Source organism: Melospiza georgiana, chromosome 13, assembly GCF_028018845.1.
Source record: "Melospiza georgiana isolate bMelGeo1 chromosome 13, bMelGeo1.pri, whole genome shotgun sequence".
NCBI classification, from domain to species: domain Eukaryota; kingdom Metazoa; phylum Chordata; class Aves; order Passeriformes; family Passerellidae; genus Melospiza; species Melospiza georgiana.
The window spans coordinates 2,496,437-2,508,943 of NC_080442.1; the positions used below are offsets into that span (position 1 = coordinate 2,496,437).

Genomic DNA, 12,507 nt, shown 5'->3' on the forward strand with positions numbered 1-12,507 from the left:
TATCTTTATCTGAAGGACTTGCCAGTGTCCTCCCCAGCTCCTGCTATCAATGAGCAGCTGCTCATTCCCTCCTGCCTGAAATTCTCCCTGGGATTTGTAACAGCAAGGTCTGTTCTTTCACTGGCAGGTGAGACCCACACTGGAATTCTCCCCAGTTGCCTCAGTGGGGTTGGAATGAGGGGTTTACCCCATGGAGAACTTGCCAGTGTCACTCTTTGGAAGAGGATGGCTAGGAATGAACAGAGCTGTGCCAGAAAACTCCCTAAGGATAAAGCATGAGGAGCATGTACATCCTTTAGGATGAGCAGGAGGAGATAGAGCTGCCAGGAGGATTGGGAGGTTTTGCCAGTGGACTCTGCACTCTCTGAAGGAGAAGAAACTGAGCTACCTTGATGAGCAGTGGAGATAAATCCCACCCAAGCCCCCACAGCCTTATTCTCTGTAAATTCTCCCTTTGGACCCTAAAGGATTTCCTTTTAAAGGAATAGTTTGATCCACTCAGGGTTAGAGCTTGGGCAGTCTGAGGATGAGACAACTTTCTGCTGCAAATCTCTTTTGGGTACACACCAGGCTTTGGGTGTCAGGTTTAGAACTCTGGGGGGTGGAAGTGGCCCAGTCCCAGCTCTCCCACAGGATCAGGAGAAATCCCACCATAAAGCCAGGCAGGAGCTACCAAGATTCCCACAGTGGGAGCAGACATTGTATGCACTCAGCCTCAGATAGAAAAGTGAGGATCAGCTTGGAGGGGTCAGAAATGCTTAGGAAGATGCCTCAAAGTACTTCCAGCTGGAAGACTTCAGACTAAACAGCCTTTGGGAGCTCATCAGAGACAAGAGGTGCTTTATTACCCATCCACATATGTTTAACACCTCCCCAGGTGTGCATCAATCTCTATTTCCCTGTCAGGACAAGCTCTAACTTACCTTCCCCACCACATCCTTCTTTTCCAGCCCACTCAACTCCCTGTGTGCTCAGCTGTGTGGGGCCTCTAATCCCCTCTCCAAGCACTCCTTTCTCCTCCTCCTCAATCCTTTGAGCATCCCTCCCTTCTCCTTGCCTTTTGCCAGGGGTCTCCCTGCCCAGCAATGCCCATGGCACCACTTGTGCATCCAACATAAGCTGCCCCAGGAGCCAGAGGAGCTCATTCATCACCTTTTTATTTTATTTCAAGCACTGTACAGAACGTGCCATAGACAAAACCCCCTCCCCAGGTGCTCCCAGCGCCCCTGTGCCCTGCCTCGGTCCCTGCCATGACCCAGCACCCACCACTGCCAGGGGAGAGGCCAAAATAAGTTACACCCACCCACCCCCGTGCTCCGGGGCACCGGGACAGGGTGGCATCGCATCGGTGCCATCCCCGCCGCTGCCCGTGTCACCCAGAGTGCCCTGCACCAGGGTCAGTGTTCGTTTCCAAAGCCGCGGCATCGGGCCCTGCCCATTCCCGGCTGCAGACGCCACCCCCGCTGCCGGGGCTCAGCAGAGCATGTCGGCCTCGGTGGGCAGCGGGGAGCACCTGCAGGAAAGGATGGGATTGGGGTGTCAGGGTGCTGATCTGCCCCAAAGACACAGCAGCAAAGGCAGCAGCATCAGCTCAGCCCAGCGGGAGATGATTCCGAGGGGGATGGAAGCAGTGAGCCCCCAGTGCTGTCCCCAGCAGGGCCATTGCAGCAGTACTCACTCAGCCATCTTGGCTGCCAGGTGGTAAACTGTCTGCTTGTCCAGGTAGCGGCAGAAGAGCAGGACGAGGTTGCTGGGCAGGAAGAGAGGCTCTGCCAGCGAGGCTGTGGGCAGGCGTGACAGCTCCTGGGACATCAGGTACACCGTGTCCGTCCTGGGGACAGCAGCACAGGGGGTGAGCACCCCGGGGAGCAGTGACAAACCCTGCCCCCAGCTCACCCCGTCCCTCACCAGGCCTCGAAGTCCCCTCTGCACGGCTTCAGCGGCGCGTGTGAGGACAGCAGCCTCTCTCCGTGGCTCAGCAGGGAGTACAGCAAGGAGATGCCAAACTGCAGGAGAGCACCAGGAGTGTCACAGCCAGCAGCAGTGGCACCCCAGGGACACAGTCAGGCTCAGGGCCAAGTACCTGGTTCTTCAAGGCCATGGTGAGGGGGAGCTCCGTAGACTCAGGCAGAGGCCGGGTAAGCTCCTGCAGGACCTCGATGAGTTTGCTGAAGGTCATCTCACCCACCACCTCATTCAAGGGGCTGTAGAGCAGGGGGAGAGACTGGGCAGGGCAGAGGGGAGAGCAGGAGTCTGAGATCCTTGGACCTGTCACAGCCACAGCCCCACCCCAGCCCTTGGAGGGGAGGGTCACTGCCAGCAGAGGGTCACTGCTGGTGGCTGACTCCTGGAGACCTTCTCCTCCCCATGGATGGGAAGGGGCTCCTGTGTCATGCCAACCCCACAAGGCAGGCCCCCCTCATTGCCCAGGGTGCCACCCCCAGCAAGAACAGAGGAGGAAGGAGACAGCCCAGGTCATCCCTGCCCTGGCTGGAGGTGCTTGCCTCATCCAGCACGTCCTTCTTCATGAGGAAGGGCAGGTGGTAGGTGATTGCCAGCAGGATCTTCTCCCTCTGCTCTCCCATCAGGTGGGGCAGCAGCCGGGCCACGAGCTTCTTGCCCTTCCGCACACACAGCAGCTGCAGGAATTCATCTTCTGCCTCCCTGGGAACAAAGCCTGCATTGGCACAAATCCCAAGGGACTTGGAGCATCTCTGTCCATCCAAGAGGACCAGCATCAGCTCCACTGGAGGACAAGGTTCACAGGCAGGGTCAGCACAGGCTGCAGTGACAGGATGGAAGGAAGGACCCAATCCTCCTGTGACCATCTCAGATCCACGAGGACCAGGACATGCTGCCTGCTCCCCTTTCCCACAGCACAGACTCACTCTTCACTGCTGCAAGCCCTGATTTTCAAGGCTTGGTAGATACTCTCCACTTTTTGGCTCTTCTGCTCCTGCTTCTGGGGCTGTTGCTCCCCTGGGGACGTTTTCTGTTGCACCTCCTCTACTTCCAGCAGTTGCAGGAAGAGCTGGAGAAGGAGGAAGGAGTACACAGGAGGTCACAGGGTAAGGAGGAAGCTTGGACATCTTCTATCAACTGGCTATCCAGGACCCTGCCTAGGTAGTCATACCCTTTGAGAAATGCATGGATGAAAACAGAAAACCTGGGCCATGCTGCCCTTACCCAAATCACCACTCACTCACCTTCTCAATCCTGTGCAGCGCCCGCAGCCGGTGGGTCCCTGCAGCCTTTGGGAGGGTAGAAAGGAAGGCACAAAGGTTACAGCCATCCCCAGACACTGCCACCAGCCCAGCACTGGGCCAGCTGCTCCCTGGGGATCAGAAGTGACTTTTCCCTGGGGAAACCATGGCCAGAGCCCAATCTCACCCCTTGGCCAGGCACAAATGCAACTGCTGAGGTGGTACCTCCTCCAACTGTGTGCCCCATCCCACTGCTCAGGACAGCTGCTAAAGCAGCACTCCTGGCAATTCAGAGCCCCAACCAGCCCAGCTTCCCTCCACCTACCTCCTCCTCCACGAGGGCGTGGTGCACAGCATCGATGGCCCGGCGAGGGCTGTAGCAGGTGGACACTGTGACCTGGCCCAAGGAGCCCGCGATGCGCACCACTGCGGGACAGCAGGAACACGGTGACACCACACCCCAGAACTCCTCACCCAGCCCCCCATGCCTGCCCCAGCCTCTCACCGGAGTCATAGGTCTCCACTTTTTGGATGAAAGGTGTGACCAGCTTGGGGGGCTTGTTGCGCCTGCCCAGCAGCTCCTCCTCCGCCTGTTTGCGCTCCAGCCGGTGGTAGTAGGTCTGTAAGAACAGGAGAAGCCACGAGTCCCCTCCACCAGTGCTCAAGGGTTTCTCCAGCTCCCAAAGCCCCGCCCTGAGGGGAACAAGCTGCAGCTGCTGCCAGCAGGAGCTCACCTGGTAGTAGTAGTCATCATCTATATTCTCACTCTGCAGCTGCATCATCTCCACCTTGACAACCCAGTCCTTCTCCTTGGAAGTCATCAGCCCGGCATAAGGGTCCACCTTCCGAGACCACAGCTTCTTGGGGGAGACACTGGCACAGGAGAAGAACTCAGCCCACTGTGCCCACCCAGAGCCCCCCTGCCCTGCACCCAGAAGACCCCCATACCTCTGCACCTGCCTGCCCTGCCGCTGCATCAGGATGCGCTGGTGCTGCGGGTGCAGCTGGGTCATGTGGCTGGGTGTGCTGCAGGGGACACCAGACGGGTCAGGGGAGGTTTTGGGACACCCCCAGCTGCTTTGTAGGACCCCTCCAGTCCCACCCCAACATCCCACTCCTGCTACCTGAAGTTCAGCTGGCCCATGGCTGAGGGGCTGAAGAAGACAGCAGGGTCCAAAGAAGAGGCCATGGGCCTGAAGTGCACGCCCAGGGGCTGGGGTGGGCTGCCCACGGTGGGGGAGCCAGGCTGGAAAGGGCTTGGGGGTGCAAACCCTGCTGTCTGAGAGGGAGAAAGGGGATAAAGGGTGTGAGCCTTCCCCTCTGAGCATCCCAGAGGGGTCAGACAGCTCTGTGCTGGTTTCTAGCTCCCATCCCTCTGGCAAAGTGCTACAGTGCCACTGTCCCCATCCCCTGCCACACCAGGGCCACCTCAGTGGGGCCGTGGCAGTGGCTCAGGGCCCACCACATTACCTGGCTGGGACTGAAGAGTGCAGGGGGTCTGCAGGCTGGTGGGAAGGGCTGAGGAGAGCACGGGGAGCGAGGAGACATCACGGGTGCCTGGTGCAGAGCAGGAGACAGGAGGTGTCAGACAAGCCTGTCCTCGAGGCTGCACCTCCAAGGAGGGAAGGCAGAGAAAGAAGGGGTGCAAGAGCACCCCCAAACCTGTTACCTGCTGGAGAAAGCACTGGGGGAAAGGCTTGGGGGACATCAGTCTTAAGTCAGGGCACTTGAGCCGGGAAGAGCCCCCGTAGCCCCTCTGCACAGGAGAGCCGAGGAAGTCGAGAGCCATGTTGGGAGATGGTGGAGGTCTCTCCAGCACCTGGAGGATGGCTTTATCCTGTGGGGAGGAGGCAGCAGCAGGTGGGAACAGTTTAGCTCCCTCAGCAATAGTTAGCTGACTAAAACCTGTGGTCACTGCTCAACCAAGAGCAGCTGTGCTCCCCATCCTCGTAGTGTGGAGCAGCTGGAGACCCGTGGGAACACCCAGCACGGGGGTCCCAGTCCCCCCAGTCTCAACAACTTTGCCTTCAAACCCATGCTCTGCTTTGGGTGGGCACTCACAGTCTTGTACCCAAGACATATCTGTGCACCTCCAGAGCCATTTGGAGATGCCCCAGGTGTCCCAAATTCCCTGTGAGACCCTTGTTCCAGAGTATTGGGGAGCCCTTAGCTCCAGCATGTACCCACCTCCAGCATGAGGTGGCGAGGGACACTGCCAGGGCAGGAGCCCCACGTGGGATCCATCGCCAGCTGGAAAACAGGGAGAGGCTGGCATGAGCCAAGTGAACAGGAGGAGAGAGCAGGGCACACCACAGGAGCCACCCTGCCTCATCACCAGATGGGTGGGGACATTTTTACCATGTCCTCCTTGTCAAACTCTTCCCAGCAAGTCCCAATCCCACTGTCCAGCACTGCTGAGTCCTGGCTCTGCAAGGAAAGGGGAGTTAAAGGCCTCCCTGCCCCAGTGCCCTCTGTGGGGCAGGAGCCACAGGTGTGGGGATGGAGGGGGAGCAGCAGAAGCCCTGTCTGCTCACACGTCACCTCCAGCGTGGGTTTGCTCCGCACAGCTCTCATCACTGCTGGGTCTCCCAGTTCACTGGGCTCCTCAAAGCACTCCTGATCTTCCTCCTGTTCCTCAGTGCCCAGCTCCTCTACCTCTTCCTCCAGCTGAGAGTTAACCTGCTCCATCTCTGCCTCCATCCCACCTTCCTCCTCGGCCAGCTCCTCCAGCTGCTCAGCTGCTCTTCCAGTTGCATCTTCCAGTGCTTTGGCCACCTCAGGACTTATCTCTGGTACCACCAGGAGTTTTGGGACATCCTCCTCTGTGGAGTCTCGGTCTTAGAGGGGGGAAGCAGCACACAGCAGGGTGGGTGAACGCTTTGGCAGTGCCCACCAGGGTGTGTGCTCCCCCTGAGTGCTGGCAGGTCTCTCCAACACCAGGACTCCCCCAAGGTCTTACCTAACCCAAAAGTCATCTCGTTGTACAGGTCGAGCTCCTCATCCTCCTCAGCCATCTCTTCCAGCAGAACTGCATCTTCCACCAGCAGAAAATCCTCGATAATCTGGATTTGGAAGCAGCAGATTCCTCTCTAAGGGAGAGGTAACCCTAGTATACTCCTAAAGCGGGGAGGAACACCCAACCTCCCCCTCACTCTACTGCTGGTGCCAGGCAACCCCCAGGGCTCACAGCTGGAAAAGGAAAAAGCAGGAGCAACCTCCAGGGCTCACAGCTGGAAAAGGGAAAAGCGGGAGCAACCTCCAGGGCTCACAGCTGGAAAAGGGAAAAGCGGGAGCAACCTCCAGGGCTCACAGCTGGAAAAGGGAAAAGCAGGAGCAACCCCCAGGGCTCACAGCTGGAAAAGGGAAAAGCAGGAGCAACCTCCAGGGCTCACAGCTGGAAAAGGGAAAAGCAGGAGCAACCCCCAGGGCTCACAGCTGGAAAAGGGAAAAGCGGGAGCAACCCCCAGGGCTCACAGCTGGAAAAGGGAAAAGCAGGAGCAACCTCCAGGGCTCACAGCTGGAAAAGGGAAAAGCGGGAGCAACCTCCAGGGCTCACAGCTGGAAAAGGGAAAAGCGGGAGCAACCTCCAGGGCTCACAGCTGGGAAAGGGAAAAGCAGGAGCCAGCGGCGCTGCCAGCGAGGACAGGAGGCGCAGCTCAGCCCACGGCTGTGCCGGCACCAGCGAACGCCGGCACGGAGCGGCACCAGCGCAGCTGGGCTGGGACGCCTTTAGGCTTCAGAGTGAACACCCGCTACGAGAGCATCCCACCAGCACCTCCAGGGCAGAGCCTGCTCCGAGACCGACCGCGCTGGGGAGCGCCAGCCCCGGAGAACGCGCACCGCACAGGGAGCGGGACGCCGGGAGGCGGCAGCGGGCAGGGGGTAGCGGAGCAGGGCAGGCACTCACAACGCGCTCGCCGCCCTCCGCCATCCCGCGGTGGTGCCGCCGCCTCCTCCTCCCGCTCACCCACCCTCCGTCCGTCCCGGGTCCCCGTACGGGGGCACGGTGCCCCCGCCGCCCCTTTTATGGGCCGCCCCCACCGCCCCGGCATGCGCCTGCCGTACAGCATGGCGGCCCCCAGCGGCCCACGCGCCTGCGCACTGCTCTGCACCAGGAGCCTGCCGTACAACATGGCGGCCCCCAGCGGAGCCTCGCGCCTGCGCACTGCGCTGCACCGGAGCCCGGAGCCGGGGGTAGCGGGGATGGAGGGGTTCGGTGACCGCACCTGCGGCTCTCGGGGCGCAGAACGGCCCAGCCCGGCTTCCCCCGCTGCTCCCACCGCGCTGTTCTCAGAGCTGATATCCCTCTGAGGAGTTATGGAAATCTGGTGGGATGTGCTCTGAGTATTCTGGCGGGTAACGCCGAGCACAGGTGTCAACACTAACACTATAAATGTCTGCATCTCACAAAGCATAGCGGGTTGCCCTTATCCCCCTGAATTATCCCCCTGAATACCCGGAGCACATTGGTCATGTCACCCACTCCCAAATAACTCTGCTAATAAAAGCTGAAGTGTCCCCAAAGTGGAAGATTTGGTTACTCTAACCAAATAATTGCGGCTTTTAATAAACATCACGTGGAAGAGCTGGGAAATTCCTACAGGTGGTGTGGGTTAGAGTAGAGTCGTTGGCAGGGGTTCCCATCCCAAAGGGCCCATGGAAAGGATCCATGTCCTGCCATCCTCTGCCCGAGGCGAGGGAGTGTTCACGTGGGCAGAGCCAGATTCACCCCTGGGACAGCTGGACTGGGCTGGTGACTCCTGCTGTGGTGACCCGAACAACAACTCTGCCACCAACGGAGCACTCAGGGATTATTTCTGTTGGAGCCTGAGATCCCTGATAAGGCTCTGGCCACAGCTGCATCTGTTTATCCCAAACTGAGGAAAACATTGAGTGTTTTCAGCTGGCACTGCTCACCGAGCAGCCAGCAAACCCAGCAGGAGCTGGGCCAGTGGGAACTGATAACAAGTGTTTTCAAGATTTTCCTTTGCTTGGCCTCTCCTGATTTACCTGCTGTCTTTGAGGTGTTCACCATACATGCTTTATTAATTTAATTTGCGTTTTAATGAGATACATTAAGTAGTCCTAAGGGGACTTAGTGTTTTGGTACTTAGACCATGCTGCTGTTTTCTCCCCACTAGCAGTGACTTGACTTTCTTTTCCCTTTATTTTCCTTCCAAGCAGCACTACTGGGACACTCAGTGGCATTCCTAGCCTTGCTGGGCTTTGGTGCTCACAGTTCTTCTGGAGAAGGCACCAGAAAACCTGGTTCTTTGGTGTTAGAATTCTCATGTTTTATGTGTGCTGTGTGTGTGCTCCAACAACAGTCAATTTCCCACCCTGCAGCTGCTGGAATGAGCCATAACACACAGGTTTTGAAAGAGGTTAAAAAAGGAAGGTGAATGGCTTGCTCCACCACAGGCTGTTGGTGTGATACCAGCCCCGGATGCAAAATCTGCAAGAGGTGACTCTTACCCCAATTTAGGTTGGAAAAGCTCTCTGTCACCATCAAGTCAAATCATTCCTCCAGCACTGCCGAGGCCACTACTAACCCACGTCCCCAAGTGCTTTTAAATCCCTCAGGGGATGAGGATTCCACCACTGCCCTGGCAGCCTGTGGCAAGGCTGGACAGCCCTTTCAGAGAGTAACTTTTCTCTAAGATCCAATCTAAACCTTTCCTGGCGCTACTTGAAGCTGTTTCCTCTTGTCCTCTCCTTTGTTCCCTGGGGGTGGAGCACAATCCCGGCTGCCCCCTTCCGTCAGGGAGTTGTAGGAAGAAGGTCCCCCGAGCCTCCTTTTCTCCAGGCTGAGCCCTCCCAGCTCCCTCAGCTGCTCCTGGTGCTCCAGCCCCTTCCTCGGCTCTGTGCCTTTCCCTGGACACGCTCCAGCCCCTCGATGTCCTTCTTGGAGTGAAAGACGCAGAACTGACCCCAGGGTTTGGGGTGTGGCCTCAGCAGTGCCCAGCACAGGGGACGGGCGCTGCCCTGGGCCTGTGGCCACACCGGGGCTGGTCCCGAGCAGGTGCCATTGCCCACCCGGGCTCACGTCCAGCCGCTGTTGCCCGCTGACGCCCCCGGGTCTCTGCCCGGATTTTCCCCCTACTCAGCACGGAACTGAAAGCGAAAGCGCTTCCCCGCTGGCTCGCACAACCCCGGAGCTCCCGTTCTACCTGGAAACCGATGACGTAGAGGCCGCTCCGCGCCACGATTGGCCGTGTGTTCCGGAGGCTATAAAAGGCGGAGCGCGGGCAGGGGTGGGACATTCCGGGAAACGGCGCGGCAGAGAGGAGCGGCGATGGCGCGGAGGGCCCTGGCGCTCGGGGTGCTCGCTCTGCTGGCGCTGCTCGGTCTGGGGGCGGCCGCTGGTGAGTGCCTGGGGCGGCGCGAAGGGTCCTGACGGGGGTGAGGGGCTGCGGGGTCCCGGGTGGGCGGGTGAGTGTTGCATCGCGGCGGTGCCCGCGGCAGCCCCGCTTCTGACGCGCCCTCGCCCCTCTCTCCAGAGGCGCCGAAGGTGGAAGTGTACGCCCGTTCCCGCGCCGAGGAGGGGAAGGAGAACACTCTCCACTGCTTTGTCACTGGCTTTCACCCACCCAAGATTGACATCGAACTCCTGAAGAACGGCGTGCCCATTCCCGGCGTCACGTACGGGGACTTGTCCTTCAACGACAAGTGGCAGTTCCAGCGCCTGGTCTATGCGCGCTTCACCCCCACGAAGGATGACATCTTCTCTTGTAGGGTGGCGCATTCCACCATGCCGGAGGCACGCAGTTACATCTGGGGTATGCTGTGCCTCCCCTCCTGCGTGCAGGACCTCCTTGCTTTATATCCGTGCTGTGTCTGTTCCTTTTCCTGGGATGCAGGGTGAAATGGAGCGGGGTTTGAAGGTCTTGTGTTAGAGATAGAAAGGGAACTTGCTTTTAGCTGAAAAGGCTGTTACACGTGCTTGTGAAGGATTCAGGGAGGACACGCGCTGGCGTTAATCCACAGGGATTTGGTGATGCCGTGTCACCCGATCTCTGCCGTGGTGAATTTAACTGGAAGGCGATGGGTCATGCAGGGAATTTTTGCTTTATGTTGTGTGACTATAAAGAAGGGCTGATGGTGGTGTAGACCTGGCCTCATCTACAGCTGAAGGCAGCTCTGGTTGCCGTAATGGGGCTGTTTCCGGGGGAAACCTTGTGGGGACAGGGGACAAGGGGTGCCATTAGCCCCAGGTTTAACACTCTGCACTTCCTTCCTGCAGAACCAGACTTCTGAGCTGCGTCTGGGATAATCCACGGTGAGTTATTCCCGTGTTGTGCTGGTAAGGGAAACACAGACCCATTTCTGTAGGGAGGGGGGGTTTGAAAAGCTGAGAAACAAAGCACCACACCCTAAAAGTAGATCATATTTGGGACACAAAGAAACTTGTTCCCACACCCTTTCTGCCCACTATTTTGGTCTGGTTTTGGCCATCCCGTGCCTACAAGAGTCCTTTTCTCCTAAAAAAGGAGAGCTTTGAAGAAAATCTTCCCTGCATGTTGTTGCTGCCTCAGCTAGATACCGCAGAGAGTTGCGCAGTCCCTAAAGCTCCCTCAGGCCCCGAGTGCTGTTTCCTGTCAGGGGAGGAGCAGGAAGTCGCTGTACCCAAAGTCCCTGTGCCTCAGGTTGGGTGGCAGGCTGGTTAACCAGCACCCTGTGGGATTTATGAGGCACAAACCAGAAACATTTTGGGGTTTATTCACCAGTGTCTCTCTGTGTGAGGGCTCCAAGTTGTTCAAACTGTCTGCGTGTAACTGATCTGGATGTAGCAATGGGGAAATTCCAGTTTAATACTTGGTAGGGAAAAGAAACTGAATATGTGGCTCAGCTGAGGTAACCCTGGCTGAAACAGCCAAATTTTGTGTCCAGTTAGAGGCTGGAATAATGATTAACTGTTCTGGGACAAGCCTTGACAGGACCCTCATATGAACTGCCCCAGTTCCTACAGAGCTATGAAAAGTTGTTTACAGTCACTGCTGTGGTCTGTCACTCACCTTTGGGCAGTGGGGTGTGAGCCTGGCCCCAAGGCAGGGTCTGGAATGTTCTGGGCTCACACAGCACCATGGCTTGGGTTGGTGGGACGCTGGTGAGGGATGCCACGTCTGGCTGGAGGGGCATGTGGGTGACTTCACTGTGCTCTGGGGGTGAGGATTTACTGAGCTGGCCTGGAAAGAGTTGAGAGCCGGACAAACTCCTCCCTGGGGTGGAGAACAAGGATCCTCTTGACTTGTTGGACTCTGAACTCCACCAAGGAGGGGACAGAAAAGGAGTTTCTGCAGGATTTTTACCTAAACCTCACTGGAAGGTGGTTCTGCAGGGACCTGGTTTTTAGTCCTAAAATAATTGCAGTTGAAGGTGTCACTAGAGTGACTCATGTCAATCTACTCTCTCCATGCAGATTTGAGACATTCTTCATGCAAGTCAGAGACTTCTCGAGCTTCTGTCCATTCTTCATCATAGCCACGAGATTGACGAACTTCTTTCCAAAATTTGCTAATAATATCTCTTAGCCACAGCATCAAAGAGGTGTGCAGGCTTTTTCAGCTAAAAATTTTACTGCTTAAAAAATGATACCTTTCATTGCTCAAAATTTTGGAGGATTTTTATCCTTTAATAAACTGCTAGTCCATAAAATGTTTCTTCAGAGTCATTTGACAAGCTGATTTCACAGGCTCTGATGGCCTCTGGGTTGTGGGGTGGATACGTAGCCTTGGTGGCATGATGGGCAGTTGTGCTTTTTTTTTTATCCCAGTGAGAAGATGCAAGATCACTTTTCCATCAATAAAAGAGAATTAAATTTTTTAATTTTTCTTTTGCTGGTGTGGTATCTGCCTGGCTGGAGGCTCCTGTGTGGGTCTGAAGGGAAGGCACAAGGGATGAAGAACCTTGGGGACATAGGGTGGGACACAGAAGGAGGGATGGGGAGAACTCTGGCAGATGCATTTTGGAGTGTGTGGTGTAAAGCTGAGCCTGGGGGAAGCAGAGGTGTGTGTAGGTGAATTTCAGTTCTGGTTCTCTCTGTGCTTCAGCCCATGGAGAAGTTGAGGCCAGTCCTGTTACACTGTGAGGGATTCACACTACCCAAAAGCAATGCTGCTGCCATCAGCTCACTTTTATTTTATGAAGAAATCAGAATGATTGCTTGAGGAATATTGTATCCAAATGGATTTAACCAGGAGCACTTGTATGGGATCAAGGTTTCAGCTTCTCTCCCAGACACCCCAGTGAAGCAGCACTGGGTGCTGTGTGAGCCCAAGGAGCTGTGGAACATGTCCTGGCCTCC

General features: G+C 57.0%; 2 protein-coding genes across 2 annotated transcripts; one reads left to right on the forward strand and one right to left on the reverse strand.

The window, feature by feature from the left end:
- Positions 1-1,408: 1,408 nt before the first annotated feature.
- On the reverse strand, positions 1,409-4,407 carry PATL2 (PAT1 homolog 2). Its single transcript, XM_058033540.1, has 12 exons — positions 4,328-4,407; positions 4,152-4,229; positions 3,938-4,076; positions 3,709-3,823; positions 3,529-3,629; positions 3,207-3,251; positions 2,889-3,031; positions 2,505-2,664; positions 2,084-2,224; positions 1,909-2,006; positions 1,679-1,831; positions 1,409-1,513 (listed from the first exon to the last, which is right to left on the reverse strand). The coding sequence occupies exons 1-12, from the start codon at positions 4,390-4,392 to the stop codon at positions 1,474-1,476; spliced, it is 1,278 nt and encodes a 425-aa protein (XP_057889523.1). The 5' UTR covers positions 4,393-4,407; the 3' UTR covers positions 1,409-1,473.
- Positions 4,408-9,470: 5,063 nt separating this feature from the next.
- Positions 9,471-11,862, forward strand: B2M (beta-2-microglobulin). The gene is made up of 4 exons (XM_058033407.1): positions 9,471-9,568; positions 9,704-9,982; positions 10,447-10,482; positions 11,623-11,862. Exons 1-3 carry the CDS (start codon positions 9,499-9,501, stop codon positions 10,458-10,460), a joined length of 363 nt encoding a protein of 120 aa, XP_057889390.1. The 5' UTR covers positions 9,471-9,498; the 3' UTR covers positions 10,461-10,482; positions 11,623-11,862.
- Positions 11,863-12,507: the final 645 nt, after the last annotated feature.

Excerpts from the sequence above, each read along its gene's own strand:
- PATL2 (XM_058033540.1), bottom strand. The coding sequence starts at position 4,392 with ATGGCCTCTTCTTTGGACCCTGCTGTCTTCTTCAGCCCCTCAGCCATG. Across the intron at positions 2,665-2,888 it reads AGGGCTTGCAGCAGTGAAGA|GGAGGCAGAAGATGAATTCC; the intron begins GTGAGTCTGTGC and ends CTTTGTTCCCAG. Across the intron at positions 1,832-1,908 it reads AGAGGGGACTTCGAGGCCTG|GACGGACACGGTGTACCTGA; the intron begins GTGAGGGACGGG and ends TGCTGTCCCCAG.
- B2M (XM_058033407.1), top strand. The coding sequence starts at position 9,499 with ATGGCGCGGAGGGCCCTGGCGCTCGGGGTGCTCGCTCTGCTGGCGCTG. Across the intron at positions 9,569-9,703 it reads CGGTCTGGGGGCGGCCGCTG|AGGCGCCGAAGGTGGAAGTG; the intron begins GTGAGTGCCTGG and ends CCCTCTCTCCAG.